At 38.9% G+C, this 21,794-nt stretch overlaps 1 protein-coding gene across 3 annotated transcripts in view; it reads left to right on the top strand.

Annotated features, from left to right (window-relative positions):
- The window catches only part of LOC124612403 (cysteine-rich protein 2-binding protein), a 227,325-nt gene that overhangs the window by 82,270 nt on the left and 123,261 nt on the right, over positions 1-21,794 (top strand). For all 3 annotated transcript variants that reach the window (XM_047140588.1, XM_047140587.1, XM_047140589.1), the window contains exon 6: positions 1,117-1,739. In XM_047140588.1, the coding sequence (XP_046996544.1) occupies positions 1,117-1,739 (623 nt within the window). The remainder of the gene's footprint in view (positions 1-1,116; positions 1,740-21,794) is intronic.

Raw genomic sequence — 21,794 nt, forward strand, 5'->3', positions numbered from 1 at the left:
CAATATGTCTGTTGAGAACCATTATTCTGGAATGGTGCACAGCTGTAGGTGACAAGGGGTGCTGCTACTTAATTTTATAACGCAGAAGTTACACCAACTCAAGTGGGAGACACTAGGGCACCCACCATATAGTCCTGATCTCTCCCCATGTGATTATCATGGAATTGGTCCCTATAAATAAGGCCTTGAAGGATCAACAGTTCCTGTCAGATGAGGATATACAGCAGCCAGTTACGGACTTATTCACACAGCAGGACACAGTTTTCTACCAAATAGGTACCTTCAACCTGGTGCATTGGTGGAATGATTGTCTCAATGCTCTCAGTGATTTTGCCTGATTGGCATGTGCCAGTTCTGGACTGTACAGCCTTCAAATGGAAACTTCTTGATTGTACCTTATAGCTGGCAGGAACAGTATAGCCACACACATGTTTATATGTGCATATTCTGTAATTAGTTCTGAAGCAGGACATCAGCCAAAAGCTCAGCAACATTTTAAGCCTTTTTTTATGTCTATCAACAACTCAACCCCTTAAGTATATTGTAAGTTCTTTACTTCACTATTTTTTTCGGGCTCTACTAACCTTTTTCTTGTCTTCATTTTCTGTCATCTCTCTTAGTGATGTCTTTTGGGGTTAAGAAATATATCTAGTTCTGGTATATTTTGTATGAAAATTCATATATTAGTTACAAAACTTACATATTTTAAGTTTCATAGTTGGAGGCTCATTTGTTCAGAGTCTCTCTCTCTCTCTCTCTCTCTCTCTCTCTCTCTCTCTCTCTCTCTCTCCCTCCCTCTCTTCCTCTCTTCCTCTCTCTTCCCCCCCCCCCCCCACCCCCACCCCCCCCGCGCGCACACACACACACACATACACACACACACACACACACACACACACACACACACACACACACATACACATACAGAGAGAGAGAGAGAGCAAGTTAAGTGGCCCAGCACTTAGAACACTGCACTTACATTTGGGAGGGTGGTTTAAGTTGTGCTAGCAGCTTAGATATATCTATCATATCTTTAAGTTTAGCCCCAGTGTATTCAAATATTTCAAATGTTCATCAGGAGATTATTACATTTATTCTTCTCTTTCCTTATTTCAGGATCTGGATTTTGATTTCTGTTTTGATAAGGATGGGAAGGAAGAACAAGTGAACAAGTGTGTTGCAGGAAGCAGTAAAAGAAAGGAACTTATGAGTGAAGGTGAGAGTGAAAGTGGAAATGAAGATGAAAAGAGTGAAACTGAATTTATTGAAAATGAATTTAAGCCTCTCCAGAGCTTGTTCACAGTTAACAGTGAAACTTGTTTAAGAACAAGAAAAGATAGTGGTGATCATGATAGTGATATTGAGTGTAGTTATAACAATCCATGTGAGAATGATAGTGATGGTGATGACTGTAGTGCTTACAGTGAAAGTTCTGAAAGAAATGAAGACAATTTTGTCTGTATAGAAACTGTAGGACACCGTGACTGTCAAGAACGATTAAAAACTGAAAGTAGCTCCACTGTGGGACAGCAGATTTTGGTACCAAAGAGTGAACCAGAAAGTGGAACTGATGATGATGATGATTATGAAGAAGAAGATTTGGAGTGTAATCCTGAACTGACAGTTGAGGAGGATGTTGACTCCAAAGAAGACCATCAAATTAGAAGGATCAAGATTAAGAATGAATACCCCACTTCACAAGACAGCCTAACAGTGAGGGAGAAAACCCCAAAGTCGCAGTAAGTTTTTAGTTGTTAATGGATCCTCTTTATGTGTTGTCTTGCATGGTAGCAGTAAAATAAATTTTTGTAGCCTTCTAGTGTTTTGTGTTTTTCCTGATTGCTTACTGTATAGTTTTGTACAGAACATCTACAATTTCTATGTTTCCTTTCTAAGCATTGTCTAATTGGTGAATTTAGTGTACTTTGAAGTTAGTAACTTAGACAGTTTCTTTCTTTTCCTCAGATGCTAGTGATAAATCCAAAACATTGAAAATATGTTTCACCATACATCTTAGCACTTTTACCATCATTTACATTGTGTGGCAGAAAGTACTTTTAATTATTTCATTGCTCTTTTAACTTCATTAACTTTATTTCGTGTTTTGTTATAGTTTGTAGTATGAAGGTTAGCTTGATGCCGCTCTTCGAGCCTAGTCTGTCTCATGTAAATCTCTTCGTCTGTGTTTAACTACTGCACCTTACATCCATTTGGACCTGCTTACTGTGGCCCATCAAGTTATCCTTATCCCTCCTTTTAATCAAGGTGTGCCATATTTTTTTTCTCTTTAGTTCAGTTCATTACTTCAGTGTTACTTATTGGATTGAGCCATTTCATATTTGGCACTCTTCTTAACACCACATTTCAAGTGCTTTTATTCTTGTCTGTAGTGTTTATCATCATCATCTCACTCTCGTACAATGCTACACCCTGTACAAACACTTTTTTGTGTCTGTCAGTATAGAACATTAAAATATAAATGTATTTATGTACAATATTTTTGATATAATAGTGGAGATGCTGAGTTGCAGACAGGCACAACAAAAAGACTGTCACAAATAGTAGCTTTTGGCCAAGGCCTTATTCAGAATTAAAAGGCAAACACACACATACACACTCACGCAAACACAACTCTCTCTCTCTCTCTCTCTCTCTCTCTCTCCCTCTCTCTCCCCCCCCCCTCTCCCCCTCTCCCTCTCCCTCTCCCTCCCTCTCTCTCTCTCTGTGTGTGTGTGGGGGGGGGGGGGGGGGGGCGGCTTGTTCAATGTCTGACACACAAAAGTTGTGGGGTGTTCAGTGTTGCCCACTTGTGAGATAAAACTCCCCCAATTTCGTGTGATGGTGCCTCTGCTGCAAGCTCTACTCAGGTTTGCGGATTGAAATGAATGTGGCATGGGCAACTAAAAAATGCATTTTCCAACTTTTGAAATGGTTGTTCACATTATCCTGTCCATTGTAAAGGAGCATTTTTACACTGGAGGTGTCATAAATGAGTAGCAATTTGCACTGCATTCAGAATGAATTTGATATTGTAGGTCAGTTTGCCGAGAACTGCCTGTAGCTCTTGTAAATTTTTAAGAAAAGGTAATCTCCGGATAACCCTAAATGCTAGGTTGAGAGATGAGCAGTGTCAGTGAGATGACCAGTATTGAAAAATGAATGCTTCTGTATATTACATTTAAGCTCTGCATTGGTGAAAACTTGAAAAACAAATTCCAAATTTTTAAGATTCTGTTCCAGGATTTGTCCATACCCAATTATTTCAACCAAATAATTTGAACAAGATGGAACTTTCAACAACACTTGCTCAAGAAAGAATGGAAGTAGCTCTGGAGCAGATGTGCTTCTGAAGGGGAGACACTAGTATTGATACAAGCCAGCATATGTATTAATAATTATAAATTTTTTTGTTACCTCATCCAGTTTAAGTTGAAGATAAAGTATTGGCTAAATCAGATGTAGACAAGAATCGTCCATAGTGGTAGCTGACGTAGAAGCCCCTCAATATGTGGAAGTTGGAAAGAATCAATAACAGTTGGAGTATTAACTGTAATTTTAAGCTCAGCACAAAATCTGATTTTCCTGTTCAATTTTCTTGTGATACATAGGAGAGATGCCCATTGACTAGCAGAAATAGGTTTCAAGACACTAAATTGTTCTAATCTGTTGAGGCCAACAGTGATTTTTTGAAAATGGTGTGAAGTACTGGACACATGCAATACTGAGGTTGAGCATTATCTTTGAGGTTAATGTGCACTTGAAAATTGAATTGAATTGAATTGAATTTTATTTGATCCTGTAAGATTACATTGTGTACAGTATATTTTTACATCATTGATAATGAATAACAATATATACAAATTTAATGGCATAAGTATTCTGCAACGCTGTAAAACTCTTTTTCAATGAGATAGTCTTTAAGTTTCTTTGGAAAGTCATTGTCAAGGTTTCTTTGGAAAGTCATTGTCAAGTACACTATTTTGCAGGTTTTTAGGCAGACTTCTTAGTAGTCTGACACCAGATTACTGGGGTCCTTTTTCTAGCATTGCCAGTCAGTGGGGTGTGCTCTGTACTTCATTCTTCCTTCTTGTATTGTGGGTGTGGACACTAGCATTTGTAATCCAGTCCTCACTACCTTTTGTGATGTACATTATTGTTTTGTATATATACAACGATGAAAAAGTTAAGATACCTAACTTTTTGAAACAGTTTCTGCACATTTTAAAGGTCTATCTTCTTAAAATGGTCCTAATTGCTTTTTTTTTTGTAATGTGAACACTCGTCTCTTATTTGTTTGAGTTTCCCCACACAGTCACTCCATACTGTAAGTATGGTTCGAAAAGTCCATGATACACTGTACACAGAAGGTTCTTGTCTGAATACTGTGATAGCTGCATCATTAAGAATATGACAGAGCTCAGTTTCTTACAGACATTATTAATATGTTTTTTCCATTTCAGTTCATTATCCACAAGAATACATAACAACCTAGCAGATTCTACTTCTTCCAGCCTTGTTCCATCAACCTCTAAATCCATGTCTACAGCCTTCTCCTTGTTTTTAAACACTGCATACATAGTCTTTTTTTACATTTATAACCAGTTCATTTTCCAACAGCCATTGAACTGTGACACTTGCAGATATGTATGCTCTTCTCTCAAGCTGTTCCATATTTTGGTCCCTATTTAGTATTGTCATGTAATCAGCATACAATATTTTCTTTTCTTCCTCCTCAACACCTATATCAATAACAAACACATTAAATAACAATGGCCCCATTACCAAACCTTGCGGCACTCCATATTTGATGGGTTTGGTTTCTGATTGGTATGAGTTTCCTAATGATACATACTGCTTGCAGTTGCACAAGTATGATTTTATCCATTCGCCTGGTTGCCCCGTGAATGCCATAGTTGCCTAATTTTTGTATCAGCATTTCATGGTCAATTTTGCTTCTCTTATTGTTTTTCAATTCTTCTTTTTAAACATTTTGTAGTTTTCAGCTTCGCCCATCCATCTCGGATCCTGCAGATTCCTTTGCTGTTCTAGTATTTCACTGGTAATCCACTGTGTTTGACCTTGCAGCCTTTCTTGTCTCTTTACTTTGGGAAATGATACATTAAAATGGTATTTAATTGTTGAAATAAATGCATCATATCTTTCATTTACACTCTGGGCCTGTAGGGTTTCATTCCAGGTTTCCTTACTTAACATTGTTCTAAATATGTTGATATTTTGTTCACTGATGATCCTAATTTCTTTGGTTGTTCATTTTGGTTCTGATACTGTGTCATTACTTCTGCAAAAGCTGATTGGTTGTCCATGATGATCAGATATTTCTGTCTGAACTACATGTGACTCATAGTTACACATATTAGTAATTATGTTGTTAATAACTGTCTCACTTTGTGAAGTCACTCTTGTTGGTGCAGTTATTGTTACTTTCATGTTATGCTGTATTAACAATTCTTCAAAATCCTATCTTATTTTTGTGTCTTTTCCCATGTCAATGTTGAAGTCTCCACATATAATAAGGTTTCTCTTTATATTCATTCTCAATAAGCTAGCAATTTTTTTCAGAAAGATGCTAATATTGCCACATGGTGATCTGTAAACACGAAGCACTCTAAAATCCTCTCTCACTATACCAGTAACTTCAAAGTCTTTTTCTCTAACTATGGGCAATGTAGCAGCTTCACTGTTTACATTCTTTTCGAGAGTACCTGTTTTAATATATATACAAACGCCACCACCCTTATATTTAGATCTGCAGAAGTAACTAGCAAGTTTGTAGTCCTTTATTGCAACATTGCCTATTTTACTTTCAGTTAGTCCATGTTCACTGATGCATAAATGTTTGGTCTTACTTCACTCAGGAGCACTTCTGCTTTTTGTTACCAGAGTATTGAATATTTTGATGAAGTACTTTTATGTAATTTTTCTTTTGTTGTTTTACATGTTGTGAGGCAAATTCTTTAGCATCCTCTCTTTTTGTATGGTGCTTATATTTTTTCTTTTCCAGCTAGAGGGTATGATTTTTCACCCCCTTCAGGCCATGCTTGTTTCCCTTGCTTCTAATAATTTTGCAGACATCTGCAAACATTCTGCTGAATGTTACAGACCTCAGTCTATTTAAATGCAAACCATCCTTCGCTAGTGAGTTTTCACATAGGAATTTGTTTGGGTCTATAAAAACTGCCCCAAGACGATTACATTGTTCTTTAAGAGCACAGTTTATTTTGGCAATATATTTTTCACTCACTGACCTTCTGTTTATGATTCCGCTAAGTATCAGCCGAGATCCTGCATACATAGTTCTTGCAGAACAAATCATATTTCTTGTTTCGTTTGCCATTTCTTCCTCACTGCTGCTCCTTAACGAATTCGTTCCAGCATGTATAAATATCCCTTTATAATTATGTCTGGTTTCAGAATCTGGTTCTGTAGTAACTTGTCTTGCATTCACCATATTTTTAAAATCTTTACTGAGTTGTTGCGTTCTAATTCCAGGTTGTACATCGATCTTGGAATTGGAGACAGCTATATTCTTCAGCAGCGAATCGCCAATTATTTTCCTTTTGTTGCGTATCTGTTGCCTTGTTTTTCATTTTGGTGTATGTGACCACCTTCCATTTATATTTATCTTCTGGTTTTTGGCTTACTGAGTTTACCGAGACATCAACGGAAACACTTGAAATGAAATGTTGTTGTTTTTAAAGTCCGATCGTTCACTCGTATTTTCGCGATCTTCTTGCTTTTCCGTTTGATGGTTTTTACACACACAGGACTTCTTTTCTTGTATTAATATATCCTTTTCTTTCTTGATGGTCAAAAGTTTGGTTTTTAATGCCTCAATGTCACTTTGTGGTAATTGTATAATTTCATATTTTGTATCAACTGAAGATCGGCCGTTTCGTCACGTAAACAACCATGACATGTCCATGGAAAATCATCGCTGACGAATTTTAGATTTACTTTCGTGCACTTTTTGTGTAACCAGTAGTTGCATTTGATACACAGAATACCCTTCATCACATGCTTTTCACATTCTTTATACGTTCTTTGCTTGTCCCAGTGTACCAGCGAAAAAATGTCCAAATTTTTTTTATACAATTGATGAATGCTGGCATGGGAAACTTATGGATCAATAACATGTGCAATATCCTGAATATCTAATCAGACAAATCAAATGCACCCATGCTAAAGAGTTTGAGACTCCAACATTACTGAACTATTGTGGATGGCAGTGATACAGACATATTCTGATATTTTGCTTGCAGAGTGTATGTCGCAAGAAAAGAGATACTTTCGTCAATGTATGCTGTGAGGCTCAGACAAGATTTTGTTGAGCTGAGGGTGCCTCAGTTGCTTGTAATTAGTCTGATTAATCAGTGTGACTGGACCACCAATATCTAACAGAAATGGTACAAATTGATTGCAACTCTGTAAAGATTTATAAATAGTTGGCTGTTTGTTCTCTAATAATATTGCAGTCAATTCTAACTTTCAGAAGGCTGCTTTTATCTGTTTTGCGAGAGGCAGAGCTATTTGCTGTTGTCCATTTTGTTGATTTTACTTAGCCAATTTTTTCACTGTGGATGTCGCTTTGCTGCTACGCGCTCAAGTGTATGTTTCCTGTGAATATTGCCAGAAGGAGCGGTAAAAATTCAGGGTGCGAAAATGTATTATTCTCTGTTGTCTCAAATCTAGACAGAAATGGAACAGTTTACTTTTTGCTTCTTTCACAGTCACTCTTGCTGTGTGTCCTGACTTGGGACAGTGTTGGCATTCTGCTTGGCTTAAGAAGCAGTGTTTGCAATCATGCGTGACATATCACTTGACATAAGACTTCAAAGCATGTGAACTTGCAGTATAAGTGGCTGAATGCAGTGTAAGTGTTGTGATATGAAATTGGCATCCTCTGGTGATGTGTATAGTGCTACCTGGTGGCATCCGATAGGGCCTCTATAGCAGCAGCTCGTGGTGACCAATTTAAATGTTCCTTCTGCAGAGATGAGACTGGCATGCAATGCATTGAGTGTGATTGATAAAGATGCTGTTGATACTGCACTTCCAGGAAAGGCTTTCTTAACACTTAAGTGAACGTCGAATATAAATTTATTTCTATTTTTTAGAAATGCTTTTTTTGCTGTTGCCAGTCTGCGTTTTGTATCTTCTCTACTTCGGCATTCGGCAGTTATTTTACTACTCAAATATCAAAACACATCTAGTACTTTCATTTCCAAATCTAATTCTCAAGGCATAATCTGATTTAATTTGATTGCATTCCATTAACCTTGTTCATCTTCTCTTGATACTCAGCTTGTAAACTCTTCTCAAGGTATTGTATTCTATTCAGCTGATCTTCGAAGTCCATTATTGCCTATGACAGAACTGCCATATCATCAGAATCTTTATTTGTGCTCTCTGAACTTTAATTCTCTTTACAAATTTCTCATTGGTTTGCTTTAGCCTACTTGCCAGTTACTGCCTTGCTTTCATGTTCTTTGACTGTCAGAACTCCAGTTTGATTTCTATACAAGTTTTAGTAACCTTTTGCTCTCAGTATTTTATCCCTGCTATATTCAGAATTTCAAAGACTGTGTTCAGGTCAGCATTGTCAAATGCTTTCTCTAAATTTACATGAACATAGGTTTGCTTTTCTTCTAAGATGAGCTTGCCTCACTGTTCCTATTTTCTTCAGACCCGAGACTGATCTTCCTCTAAGATGACTTCTACTAGTCCTAGTTTTCTGTAAATAATTTATATACTATTTTGAAACTGTTTCTTATTAAACTGATGGTGCAGGAACATTCCCACCTGTTAGCACCTGCCTTCTTAGGGCGCTGACAGCCTTGACACTGCACGCCTGTGAACTCCCCAACCCACACACAGACACAGACACTTGCCTTCATTGGATCTGGCATACTTATTGTAGACCATATGATTTCAAAAATACGCCACCAGCAAAACCCTACTCCCTTTTCCATACAGGCAGAAGCTGCTACATGGTTTCTGGAAAATGTATTCTTTTTGGGACATAGCAAATAGGGGAGGTCCCCCAGGGTAATGAGTTAGTTTGTGTGTGTGTGTGTGTGTGTGTGTGTGTGTGTGTGTGTGTGGTTTGGGGGTGACTAAGCACCTCACCCATGTAAAAGGCCTAGCTACTCACAGTGTTAAACATAGCCACAGAACCCAAACCAGTTCCTAACCAAAATGCTGTGAGGAAGTAAAAACAGATTGCAGACACTGATTTTCACAGCTTGAAATATAAGGAACTTAAGAGTGTAAATTGGCCTTTTTGTGATGGTCTTAACCCCTCCATTCATAAGCATGCAAGTTCTTTAAATGTGAAGAGATCATCACTGCACTGAATTATGCAAAAAGACATTCAACTGCACCCTTATAGGATCCAGTTGGTGCAAGAATTAAAGCCTCAGGATGCCGAACATAGGTTGCAGTTTGTTAATGATGTGACTGAGTGTCCTTCATTTAACATCATATTGTTTTTTGATTAGGCTCATTTTCTTCTGAATGGTCATGTCAGTAAACAAAATTGCTGTTACTGGAGTGCAACAAATCCTAAACAGGAGCATGAGAAACCATTTAATTCACCAATAATTACTGTATGGGCTGTGATGGCTCGAGGAGTGATTGGCTCGTACTTTTTCAAGGCCAAGGTTGCGCATTTACAGTGAATTCAGAACATTGTGTGACTATGTTAAATCACTTTTTGGTGCTTGAATTGCAAAACTTTCCTGGTCATAATCAAAGGAAATTGTTTCAGCACTACAGAGCCACAGCACATATGTCCAATGCGTCTATACTGCAAGTTCGTGAAATTTTCCTTGCGAAATTGATCTCCAGGAGGGGTGACATAAGTTGTCCCCCATGCAGTCCAGATTTGAGCCCCATGGATTTTTTTCTTATGGGGATACGTCAAATCTAAAGTGTGTGTCAATAATCTGACTTCTCTGGAGCAACTGAAAGAAAATATTGGTAGCGAAATGGCAGCCATCCCAGCTTCTGCACACTGAGCCATCATGAAAAATTTTGCACATTGTTTAAATGACATTATTTGTAAGAAGTAAATTCCTGAATGATATATTTCAATAATAAATAAAGATATTGTTGATAACTTGAACCTCTACAGGGTGTTACAAAAAGGTACGGCCAAACTTTCAGGAAACAATCCTCACACACAAAGAAAGAAAATATGTTATGTGGACATGTGTCCGGAAACGCTTACTTTCCATGTTAGAGCTCATTTTATTACTTCTCTTCAAATCACATTGATCATGGAATGGAAACACACAGCAACAGAACGTACCAGAGTGACTTCAAACACTTTGTTACAGGAAATGTTCAAAATGTCCTCCGTTAGCGAGGATACATGCATCCACCCTCCGTCACATGGAATCCCTGATGCGCTGATGCAGCCGTGGAGACTGGCGTATTGTATCACAGCGGTCCACAATACGAGCATGAAGAGTCTCTACGTTTGGTACCGGGGTTGCGTAGACAAGAGCTTTCAAATGCCCCCATAAATGAAAGTCAAGAGGGTTGAGGTCAGAAGTGTGGAGGCCATGGAATTGGTCCGCCTCTACCAATCCATCGGTCACTGAATCTGTTGTTGAGAAGTGTATGAACACTTCGACTGAAATGTTCAGGAGCTCCATCGTGCATGAACCACATGTTGTGTCGTACTTGTAAAGGCACATGTTCTAGCAGCACAGGTAGAGTATCCCGTATGAAATCATGATAACGTTCTCCATTGAGCATAGGTGGAAGAACATGGGGCCCAATCAACACATCACCAACAATGCCTGCCCAAACGTTCACAGAAAATCTGTGTTGATGACGTGATTGCACAATTGTGTGCGGATTCTCGTCAGCCCACACATGTTGATTGTGAAAATTTACAATTTGATCACGTTGGAATGAAGCCTCATCTGTAATGAGAACATTTGCACTGAAATGAGGATTGACACATTGTTGGATGAACCATTCGTAGAAGTGTACCCATGGAGGCCAATCAGCTGCTGATAGTGCCTGCACACGCTGTACGTGGTACGGAAACAACTGGTTCTACCGTAGCACTCTCCATACAGTGACGTGGTCAACATTACCTTGTACAACAGCAACTTCTCTGACGTCGACATTAGGGTTATCGTCAACTGCACGAAGAATTGCCTCGTCCGTTGCAGGTGTCCTCATCTTTCTAGGTCTTCCCCAGTCACGAGTCATAGGCTGGAATGTTCTGTGCTCCCTGAGACGCCGATCAATTGCTTCGAAACCTCTTCCTGTCGGGACACCTTAGTTCTGGAAATCTTGTCTCGATACAAACGTACCGTGCCACGGCTATTGCCCCGTGCTAATCTATACATCTAATGGGCATCTGCCAACTCCACATTTGTAAACATTGCACTGACTGCAAAACCACGTTCGTGATGAACACTAACCTGTTGATGCTACGTACTGATGTGCTTGATGTTAGTACTGTAGAGCAATGAGTCGCATGTCAACACAAGCACCGAAGTCAACATTACCTTCCTTCAATTGCACTGACTGCAAAACCACGTTCGTGATGAACACTAACCTGTTGATGCTACGTACTGATGTGCTTGATGCTAGTACTGTAGAGCAATGAGTCGCATGTCAACACAAGCACCGAAGTCAATACCTTACTTCAGTTGGGCCAACTGGCGGTGAATCGAGGAAGTACAGTACATACTGACGAAACTAAAATGAGCTCTAACATGGAAATTAAGCGTTTCCGGACACGTGTTCACATAACATCTTTTCTTTCTTTGTGTGTGAGGAATGTTTCCTGAAAGTTTGGCCGTACCTTTTTGTAACACCCTGTATTTTATTTTGACAAACTTTCCCTTCAGCTGCCATGTATATGTGGAAGAGACGGGGGGCAATGGAAGGTTTCAGGTTGTTTACATAATGCCTTGACTGAGGTTTTGGAACCAGATTGTTAGCTGTGAGACATTTTCAGTGGCAGATGTGTACTCTGACCATAACTTATTGATTATGAACAGCTGTTAAAACCTGAATAAATTGTAGAGAATGTAGAAATTAAGACGTTGTGACATGGAGAAATTGAAAGAATTATAGGTTGTGGAGAGTTTCAAATAGAATATTAGGCAACAGTTGACTGAAATGGGTGGGAGGGATAAATGGCTAGCTTTGAGAGACAAAATAGTGAAGGCAGCAGAGTATCAAAAAGACTAGGCCCAGCAGAAATCCTTCAATAACACACGAGATATTTAATTTAACTGATGAAAGAAGAAAATATAAAATTACAGCTTATGAAGCACACACAAAAGCAAGTATAGACATCCATCTAAAACTAAGACTGTAAAAAGTACAAAACTGTCAAGCAGGAATGGCTAGAGGAGAAATGCGAGGCTTTAGAAGCATGCGTGAATGTGGCAAACATAGATGTAATTCATGGGAAAATTAGAGAGACCTTCAGGGAAAAGAGAAGTAACTGTATGAAAATTAAAGAGTTCAGATAGCCACTCAATACTAAGCACAGAAGGGAAAGATGGAAGGAACATGTAGAAGAGCTATACAAAGGAAATAAACTTGTGGCAGTTTTGTAGAAGGAGAAGTAGGTGAAGATGAGATGAGAGATATGATAGTATGAGAAGAATTTGGCAGAACACTGAAAGACCTAAGTAGAAACAAGGTCCTGGAGTAGATGACATTCCCTCAGAATTATTGAGATCCTTGGGAAAGCCAACCATGATGAAACTATTTTATCTGACATGCAAGATATGTGTGACATGGGGAAATACCTTCAGACTTAATGAAGAATGTGATAATTCTAGTTTGAGGGAAAGAAGGCACTGACAGCTGTGAGTACTACTAAACACTCAATTTAATAAGTCATGGTTGCATAACATTGACACAAATTATTTGCAAAAGACTGGAAAAACTGGTAGAAGCCGACCTTGAGCAAGATCAGTTTGGGTTCTGTGGAAGTAAAAAATACTTGAGACAATATTGCCCCTAAGTCTTATCTTAGATGACAGGTTGAAGAAAGGCAAACCAACTATACAACATTACTAGATGTAGAGAAAGTTTTTGACAGTGATTGGACTGTATTCTCTGAAAGTTTGAAGGTAACAGAGATAAAATACGAAGAGTGAAAGGCTATTTATTATTTAATAAAATTCTCTTGAACTTCCGGCTGTATCAATGGCTTAAAATCCATGTGGTTTTGACCAAAAATCCATGAGGTTTTGACCAAGTACTCCTTGGCCGTTGTTAAATGATGACTGTCGTGTGGTGCTATTGTCTACGATGTCACTGGTGCCCAGTCTAGTGCCATATTTGAGCTAATGTTTAGGGCACGTGACTGCTACTTCAACCTTCTGATGGCTTGGACCCAAACTGTGCTTCATTACAGACTGCTGTCTTTATTGAGGATGTTTTCAGACATTTTGTTCTCAGTCACTTCTTTTAGGATGATATTTTATCAAATGCAATTTGGTGTCCATTTTCCAAAGCATGGTTTGCTATTACAGACTTCTCAGGATGCCATCAGGGGAAACATCGCTCATTATATATATGGCACTGTTCAGTAGTGTGCACAGGCCGTCCAACATAAAACTGTTCACACCCACATGGTATTCTGTATTTTATTGGCATTCTGAGGTGTACAGCATGTTTTCGTGGGCCTTATTAGTTGTCAAATTTTTGCTGGGGGCCTGAAGACTGGATCTATTTTATACCCCATTAAGAACTGGCTAATCTTTCCTATTTAAGACATTTTGTGTCATCTTTGATGAGATTTGTGTTTACAAGTCTTCTTTAAAATGGGTTGCAAAATTTGTTGGTTGTTGCAGCCATTTTCTTTGAAAAGTTTGTGAAGTGGCTCAGTTCTTTTGATAGGTTTTCAGTGTCTACAACAGCTTCTGTTGAGTGTGCACAGGTCCTCAGAACAGAACATTTTTGTGGCGCGTGGTGGTATGTGGTAGCATGCAGATACCTTTGCATGTGAGTTGGTTTTCAATAAGCACTTTGGCTGAGACACCCGTTTGCATTTTGGTGCGCAAGGACATAAAGGACTGGCATGGCGCTGTTCGTCTCTTCCTTCATTGTGAACTTGATGGATAATGATGTGGTCCAAGAATGTGGAAAACCAGGCAGCTGTTGGACCATATCAACAGTATCCATGACCACACAATTTTAAATGGAGGTAGAGATGGATTGTGCCTTGCCATTTGTTGGTGTTTGTCTCTCCCAAAAAGTAAATGTGTCTTAGCCGCAATATTTACTGAAAACAAATGCACACAGACCATATCTGCACAGTACCAGCTACCACCACCCAGCACAGAAACACTTTGTTCTCAAGGATCTTTGTGCATAGAGAGCTGTTTTAGGTGCTGATGAACTGCCAAAAGCAAAATCACTCAGAACTTCTGGAATGTTTTCAGATGAAATGGCTACAACAACCAAAAAATTTCACAAGCCATTTCATCGAAGACTTGTAAGCAGAAGGCCCTGATTAGGACATCAAGAAGCTTACATTTCTGCCCTTATTTGCTCAGTAGCAGGAAAGATTAACTGGCTCATAAAAGGCACAAAATTGATTCAGTCTTCACACTTTCAGCAAAAATTAAAAAATTAATGAGGTCAGTGAAAGACGATTTAGATCTCACAACACCCAGAATATACCAAATAATGTGTGGTTGTGGACAGTTTTATGTTTGATAGACTGTGCACACTGTTGAACAGTGCCTTATAAAACATGAGAGGTGTTTCTGCCTACTGTATCTTGAGAAACTAGCAGTAGCAGAGCAAGCTCTGGAAAACTGTTGCCCAGTTGCATTTGATGAAACATCTTTTATTAAACAGACAAATGATTTTTGGGATAGCATCATAAAAGAAGCAATGAAGAAAAAAATTTCTGGAAATACCCTCATCAAAGGTGGCAGTCTGCTCTTGATATAAAAACATTCGGAGGTCAAATCGGGGGCAACCAACACATTACTTCATTTGGTACTGAACTGTGCATCAGTGATTGCAAGGTGGACCTCTTGACACGTGAATCAAAACAAAACATCAGAGCTCATAAAGTGTATTTGCTGGAAGATGTAGGAATAAACAAGTGTATCAAAATTTTTAACAGAAACTTTACAGTTTAGTGATGTCATGTAGTGTTGAAGCAGAATGGAAAGACCTATCAATCTGTCTAAAGGAGGCTGCTTATGAAGCTGTTGGAGCACAAACAAAGACCATGATAATGCTGAACTCAACAAAGTGAGAATAGATAGAACTGAATTGTATTGAAGGAGGAGAAAAACGTCGATTTAATCCAGGGGTAGCAGAATACATGCTCCAAATAAACCGTACCTTTGGTCTCAATGTTAGAAACACGAAAGAAATGGAAATAGTTACAAGAGTAAGTAAAAACTGAAAAGTCACTGGAGTAGATAATAACAGCATTAAACTAGGATGCTCTGATGCTGAATCTGAACATTGTAGGTTTGTTTTCCCTACTCATTCACATTAACTAACATTTTTCTACATTAGAGCTAAGTGCCATTTATCAAACCAAGTCATCTTGTATTCTCATACAGTCTCTCAACTTCAGCACTTTCTCATGCACCACAGCATCTTCAGCAAAGAACTGCAGATTGCTGCCTCCCCTCTCTGCCAGATAATTTTTGTGTATGGAAAATGTGCTATCACACTTCCCTGGGGCACTCCTAACAATACTCTTGTCTCTGAGGAACACACAGGAAAGGCTGCCTCTGCATTTCAGATGAAGTCCCTGGCAGAAATACTTACTGTGCTTTGGCTTTCTTTCCAGCCCTGATTGCTATCTCCCTTATGGGCTCCATTACACGCAGGGTTCCGTAACATGTGTAACGTTGGAGGTCCCAATAACTGGTGATCCCCTGCCTCCAGGTGCCCAGGCGATCCCTGCTGAACGAGCAGCCACCTGTTCACTCACAGGGCAAATAGACAAGGCCAGATGGCCAGCCGCCACATTGGCCCTCTGCCTTGAGTGACAAGAATACATTACCACTTGCCACTGTGTTAGCAGATCTACTGCATCGGGTACACTAAGAGGTGCCTTGGTGGCAGAGCCTGTGGGCTAAACAAGCGACACCTGACGTGTCCCATGTGATGCGCCAGATTCTCCTCCACTGCTACACTCTGTGGCAGCAGTGTGAAGGTGCCTGTTTGTAGCCAAAAGTGCAGTCAGTTGTTCATGAACTGTGTTCAGCTCCTCCTGCATCTACACACAGCATGCACACATCCTACCCATCCTAGCAAGAGTAATTGAAGAAGTAAACTATAAAAACAGACTGAAATCTGTATATGCAAATTATTACCCTCCTGGCATGTCACCAGTGGACACTGATGCTGTAATGAGCTGTGTAGCTGGCTGTTAAGAGGAAATGAAAACTACCCTGCAGATTGCGTGAATTTATACTTAAGAGTTCAGAATGTGAGATGAAACCTCGTAAATGGAAAAACTTTTCTCATAACCTCTTCATTCTTGCACTCCCTTTCTTTCTCTCCACAGAAATGTAATTATGGACCTCCATTGTACTTTTTTTTTTCTTTTTTTTTCCCCAAGTGGTCTTATGCTGTTGACTCTGCTTCTGAATTCTTCTGTTTTGATCGTTTCTGTGTAATACTAGTTTTTTTGTGTGTGTCTTATGATATCTTCTACCCACTTGGAGGTAGACTTTATTATAAGTGCACACTCTTCTGCAGAGTGAACATTTTTTTCTGAATTTTAACTGTCATTTCTGCATTGTGTGCATGAACTCCCAGTCTTTTGTATTATTCTTAGTCCCATCAGTAGTCTTCTATGGTCCCAGAATTTTGCTGAGAACCTTCCTTTCCTTTCTCTCAAGTTCTTCCAACTGTTCCTTTTTATTTAATATAAGACACTCTGAAGCACAGAGTTTATCTGGTTTTATAACTGAATTATAGTGCCTGATCATAGCCTTGTAGGATATCACTTGTTTGCTGTACCTGTTCTCTGTTAGTTTGTTACTCAAGGTCGAATTTTCTGGCTCATCCTTTGACTGCCTCTTTATCCAGCCCATTGAGTTGGACTTAGTCTCCTAAGTATTTTAATTTATCTGTCCTTTTACTTTTTCTGTATTTTACCTCCAATATATCTCCTCTGTTTTTGTTCCATGTATTCTGTCTCTTCATATGAGATTTTGAGACCCATTTTCCTAGCGATTTCATGCAAGTTCTAGAGCACTATTTGTGCATCCTTCCTGTTTCTGTCTAAAAGGACAAGGTCATGGACAAAAACTAAACACCTGATTTCCAAGTCCCCTTTCTTCCCAAGGTGGATTCCATTTATTCATTAATATCCAGTAATTTCTCCACGGTGATACTGAAGAGGACTGAGGATAATCAATTTACTTGCTTGACCCCTGTCTTTATTTCAAAGGATTCAGAGATTTCTTCAAAAAGCTTCTACTTGAATGCACAGAGTACAATGCAAATTGAAACTGAGTTCTTCACAACCACATTTGTCTTCAGTCCATTTAGGATGTATTAGATATGGGTAATTGCATCTTTCAGAGTTACACCGCCTGTTCATCTTCGTTCTACTAGACAATCAGCTGCAAGGGCAGGTTTAATCTGGTGTTTGAAAATGATTGGAGGGAACTTCACTGTTCAGCCAGTTTGTGAAGACATCAAAGATGCCTTTGAGGCTCTGTTCCTTCTGAGTTCGCACTTTCAATGAAAAAAGCAAGATTTTTAGTATGTGATGCTTCAGCTCCATATCTTAAAAAGCAGTCTGTGGATGATATTTGAGGAGCACATTTCATTCTTTGTTTTGATGAAACTGTGAACCCATCTTCAAAGAAAGAGTTTCAGATTGTACTTTAATACCAGTCTGATTCCAAATAAATTTTGTGACAAGACATCTATAGACTTTCTTCATTGGTAAGGTCACTGTTAGTGATATTTACTCAAAGTTAAATAAAGCCTTTGATAATGCCCAGCTTTCTCATTCTATGCTATAAAAGGGTGAATTGTTACAGAAAACAGGTGATTCATGTAGGCACATGTAAACATACACATAATTCATAATGCATTATGAAAAAGATTTCAAAGCTTTGGTAAAAATGCTTCAGAAAAGATCTTGTTTCTCTGTGTTTCCTTCGGGCTGAACGTCTTGACATCTTGTTGGGAAGATTTTGAAAAAATACAATCAGATATGAAACTTCTAGGTCATTGTTTTATGAAACATGTTTCTGCTAGATACTTGACATTAAAACTAACTGGGGAGACTTTAAGAACAATGGTCAGCTATTGAAAAATACTTGCTTCAGTTCATATCCCAGTGCAAAAGCAAGTTGGTGAGATCTGTGAAATACAAGAATATTGTTAAACTACTAAAATACAGAACTACCAAAGCAGAAATTATGTTTGTTTGTGCAAGTGCTCATACATGTTGAAGATTCAGTGTATCTATAATGAGCTTACAAACCTCATCAGAACACCCGTGAAACGATTTTGTGCTAGTGCTGCTCCATTGAGTCTGGAAGCATTTTGTGATAAGTGTTACTTGCCACTGGAAAACATGGTTTTTGACACTAGACAAAAGTGATTATCTCAAAAAGATAACTACACAAGAAAGGTGCTGTATTTCCAAACAAACTAGAAGGCATTATGTGTGTGCTTGAAGACAGGATTTAGAAATGTTGTGGATAAACCTGTGTTATGGTACAGGGTGCCCACATAAAACTGGTATGCCTTACACCTGAGATTCAGGTAACAATGAACTAACTAAAAAAGAATAGATTATAGTAACATTAAAAAACATGTAGCTATCTGCTTATATGAAATGCTGGTAGTGTGGGCCATGGGCATCAAAGCATTGTTGACTTTGTGTGATGACATTAACAGCAACTCGCTGTAATTCTAGACATGCTGTTACTAATTTCTCTGGTAATTTTCCATTTAAGATAGTGTATTGTGCATGGATTGCCAGCATACACTTTTCTTTCCAGTGTGCCTCACAAATAAAAATCACATGATGTTAAGCTCAGGGACCTTGGATGGGGGGCCAGAGGCTTCTACTGACAAGTATGTCTCAGGGAACAGGTTGGTGATGTGGGCTATACTGTGGTCGATTGTGTGAGTGGTTGCTCCACCTTGATGGAATACTGCATACAGCTTCTCTGCATCTGTTAATTTTTGCATAGAAAGAGACAACACTCTCTAGATATCTGGCACTGATTAAGGTGTAATTGAAAAATTGGGGCCAATAATGCACATGCTGGACTACACACACCAAACAAGTACTGGTTTTACACGGGACACCCTGTATCTTCAGTCTTTGCATCCTTCAAAGAGACTTCCTAGACAGAGGAGACAAAAACATTGTGCAATTAGTTTCAGTTCTTCCAGTTGAGTACAATGAACATGTACTAGTTGATTGATACTATTAACATTAGAAGAAGAAAAATCAGGTAGTGACTAGAAGCCATTGGACATTTACTGGAGTCAGTTATTTGAGGAGACGTACGAGTGTGTGAGAAAAGTAGTGAGACTGACAACACTGTGAGCGAACTGGTTGTGCTGCGTTGTTCTACTTGTGTAAGACTGGTGTGTTCGTTCATTCCAGATGTTTGGTCCAAGTTTCAACTCCATATAGCCCCTCACATGATTTTTGAGAGACCTGTCAGTTGTGTTTTTGTTGAGTGTTACGAAACTGGACCAACAGAATGTAGATCAATGTTATGCCATCACATTTTGCCATCAAGTATAGTGTTAAACTTGAGAAATGAGCTTACAATAGAATGTGGAACAACCATTTGGAGAAAAATAGTTTTACAATAACTCAGTTTGACTTCTCTATTGAGAGAGCAATATATTATCCCATGAACTCAGTTCTGCTCTCTTGGAGTCTTAGCAGTAGGAAACAGAGGATCAGCTTAGAACATTACATGATAAGAATAAGATTAAATTCATAATGAGGAAATTTTAAATGTGGTGTGATGAAGGTTTGATGCTTTGCCCACTCTTGTTCTTGGTATAAATAAATGATTTACCTGATACATTAGAAGACTTTTCAAAAACAGTAGTGTTTGCTGATAACACAGTTACACAGACTAAAGGCTCAAACACATCCATACCATAGACAACTGTTGGATCCACCAGAGGGAGGGAGATGCTGAGCAATAAGTGGGTGCTTATACAGAAAGCAGAAATGATTAGCAGTACCTGTAATCTTAATGGCACAGTAAATTTACTTAATTTGAATGGCAATTCCAAGAGTCTATAACACAGAGCCTGTTGTTGTGGTCTACTGTCTGAAGTCTGGGTTGATGCATCTCTCCATGCTGCTCTACCCTGTGCAAGCCTCTTTATCTCTGAATAACTTGAATAACTACTGCAACCTACATCCTTCTGAATCTGCTTACTTAAGCATCTCTTGTCTCTCCCTACGATTTTTACCCCACACACTTCCCTCCAGTACTAAATTGGTGATCCCTTGACACCTCAGAACGTGTCCTATTAAGCCAGTCCCTTCTTCTAGTCAGGTTGTGTCACAGATTTATTTTCTACCTCATTTGTGTTTAATACCTCCTCATTAGTTACTTGATCTACCCATCTGCTCATTAGCATTCTTCTGTAGCATCACATTTCAAAAGCTTCTCTTCTCTTCTTGTTTAAACTGCTTATTGTCCATGTTTCACTTCCATACTTGGCTACACTCCAGACAAATACTTTCAAAAGAAACTTCCTAACACATAACTCTGTACTTGGTTTTAACAAATTTCTCTTCTTCAGAAACACTTTTCTTGCCATTGCCAGTCTACATTTTATATGCTTTCTAGTTTGGTCATCATCAGTTATTTTGCTGCCCAAATAGCAAAACTCATCTACTACTTTCCTAATCTAATACACTTAATATCATCTGATTTCTTTCAACTACATTCCATTATCCTTGTTTTGCTTTTGTTGATATTCATCTCATTTCCTCCTTTCCAGACACTGTCCATTCCGTTCAACTGCTCCTACAAGTCATTAGCTGCCTTGTCAAGTGTGCAATATCATTGCCAAACCTCAAAGTTTTTATGTCTTCTCCCTGAACTTTAATTCCTACTCCAATTTTTTCTTTGGGTTTTTTAGGTTAGAGAATTCCCTCCCTAGGCCCGACAAGACGCCTCCTGAGACGTGGCAAGGTAGGAGTAGGCAAAATGCAACAGGGAATAACAATATTAATGTGCTAATAGTAAACTGCAGGAGCGTCTATAGAAAGGTCCCAGAACTGCTCTCATTAATAAACGGTCACAACGCCCATATAGTACTAGGGGCAGAAAGTTGGCTGAAACCAGACGTAAACAGTAATGAAATCCTAAACTCAGATTGGAATGTATACCGCAGAGACAGACTGTACAGTGAAGGGGGAGGTGTGTTTATAGCGATAAGAAGTGCAATAGTATCGAAGGAAATTGACGGAGATCCGAAATGTGAAATGATTTGGGTGAAGGTCACGGTTAAAGCAGGCTCAGACATGGTAATTGGATGTCTCTATAGGCCCCCTGGCTCAGCAGCTGTTGTGGCTGAGCACCTGAAGGATAATTTGGAAAATATTTCGAGTAGATTTCCCCACCATGTTATAGTTCTGGGTGGAGATTTTAATTTGCCGGATATAGACTGGGAGACTCAAACGTTCATAACGGGTGGCAGTGAAATTTTTTTAAGTGCTTTATCTGAAAACTACCTTGAGCAGTTAAACAGAGAACCGACTCGTGGCGATAATATATTAGACCTTC

Source organism: Schistocerca americana, chromosome 4 (assembly GCF_021461395.2).
Source record: "Schistocerca americana isolate TAMUIC-IGC-003095 chromosome 4, iqSchAmer2.1, whole genome shotgun sequence".
Taxonomy (NCBI): Eukaryota; Metazoa; Arthropoda; class Insecta; order Orthoptera; family Acrididae; genus Schistocerca; species Schistocerca americana.